Consider the following 1796-nt stretch of genomic DNA (forward strand, 5'->3'; position numbering starts at 1 on the left):
GGGGGAGTGGCGGGATGGGAGTGGGGGACAGGATGGGAGTGGGGGGCGGCGGTATGGGAGTGGGGGGCTGGCGGGATGGGAGTGGGGGACGGCAGGATGGGAGTGGGGGGCGGCGGGATGGGAGTGGGGGCACTTTCCTGCTGGAGGCTGTGGGGGTCTGCAGGGCCTCTCTCCCTGGCCTAGGCAGGAAGGAGGAAAACATCCCGGATGTGATGGCCACTGTGGCCCATCATGTCTGGACCAGTGCGGGGAGTGGCCACTTCTCTCCACTCGCTAATGTCTGCTTCCCCCGAGCCTGGGGCCTCTGCCCCCTGCTCCCTCCATAGCCATGTTTCTCTCCTGGCCTTGGCGCTGGTGACTGTGACCTCGGCTGGGAAAGTCTGTCTCTGGCTCTGCCTCCTTCTCCCTTTAGGGACCCACCCAGTCTCTCCAGGATTGACAGCCCCTGCTGCCCGGGGACACTCGGAGGGCTCCCTGGCTTGGGTGTGGGGCCCTGAAGAGGGAGGAGGATTCCGTGGTGCCACTGTGGACCCCCTTGACTGAGTCCCTGCCCTCCCCAGCCCTGCCCGGATGTCTACTGGTTCCCCATCTTCACGGAGGCGGCCTGTGACGAACTGGTGGAGGAGATGGAACACTTTGGCCAGTGGTCTCTGGGCGACAACAAGGTGGGGACCCTGATGCCTGGGCTGGGGCCGCAGGGAGGCCGCCTCTCCATCAGTGCCACTCACTGTCCGGGGTCTTGTCCTGGCAAGCTGGCCTAGCCACCCTCTCTGGGACTCTTGACATAGGGGTGCTGGCATGGGTGTCTGCAGGCGGTTAGGAGTAGAGGGATTGAGAAACCCGAGATGGAGTTTGGTTCCCAAGCTGCTATTGCCACTGTGTGGCTTTGAGTTGCCTTGACCGTAAGCTACTAGGTTTTCAGTTCCTGGTTTGCTATTGGAATGACTTAGTTTGGTTCCCTAGACTTCCCCCAGGAGGAACTGGGGAGGAAAGGGCCAAAGTGGGATGAGGGGCATTTGGAAGGGCTGTCGGGTCCAAGTTCATCAGAGAGCAGGAGCAGGTGGCCTGGTGAGAGCGGGAGGCCCTGTGTTCTCTCCGTGAGAATCCCAATACCTGTTCCTGTTCTGGAAAGTTCAGACACCATTTTTTTCTTTTTCTTTTTCTTTTGTTATATATATACTTTTTAAAATAATAGAGACGGGGTCTGGCTATGTCACCCAGGCTGGTTGTGAACCAGGCACAATTTCATTTTATTTATTTACTTACTTAATTTAGACACCTTTCACTCTGTCGCACAGACTGGAGTGCTGTGGTGCAATCTTGGCTCATGCAACCTCCACCTCCTGGGTTCAAGAGATTCTCATGCCTCAGCTTGCCGAGTAGCTCAGATTATAGACGTGTGCCACCATGCCCAGCTAATCTTGGTATTATTTATTTATTTAGTTGTGTGTGTTTGTGTGTGTAAATTTTTTTTTTTTGAGACAGTGCCTCACTCTGTCACCTAGGCTGGAGGGCAGTGGTATGATCTCAGCTCACTGCAACCTTCCTTTCCCAAGTTCAAGCACTTTTCTTGCCTCAGCCTCCCCAGTAGCTGGGACTACAGGCATGTGCCACCATCCCTGGCTAATTTTTGTGATTTTAGTAGAGACTGGGTTTCACCATGTTGGCCAGGCTGGTCTCGAACTCCTGGCCTCAAGTAATCTGCCTGCCTCAGCCTCCCAAAGTGTTGGGATTACAGGCATGAGCCACCATGTCTGGCCTAAGCTACCTTTTTTTTTTTTTTTTTTAATGATCCC

At 55.2% G+C, this 1796-nt stretch overlaps 1 protein-coding gene across 1 annotated transcript in view; it reads left to right on the forward strand.

The window, feature by feature from the left end:
- The first annotated feature begins 400 nt into the window (after positions 1 to 400).
- The window catches only part of LOC111534019 (procollagen-lysine,2-oxoglutarate 5-dioxygenase 1-like), a 7245-nt gene continuing 5849 nt past the window's right edge, over positions 401 to 1796 (forward strand). Inside the window, exon 1 of the mRNA XM_026450908.1 lies at positions 401 to 665. Coding sequence (XP_026306693.1) covers positions 627 to 665 — 39 coding nt within the window. The 5' untranslated portion in view covers positions 401 to 626. The remainder of the gene's footprint in view (positions 666 to 1796) is intronic.

Source organism: Piliocolobus tephrosceles, unplaced genomic scaffold (assembly GCF_002776525.5).
Source record: "Piliocolobus tephrosceles isolate RC106 unplaced genomic scaffold, ASM277652v3 unscaffolded_26045, whole genome shotgun sequence".
Classification (NCBI taxonomy): Eukaryota; Metazoa; Chordata; class Mammalia; order Primates; family Cercopithecidae; genus Piliocolobus; species Piliocolobus tephrosceles.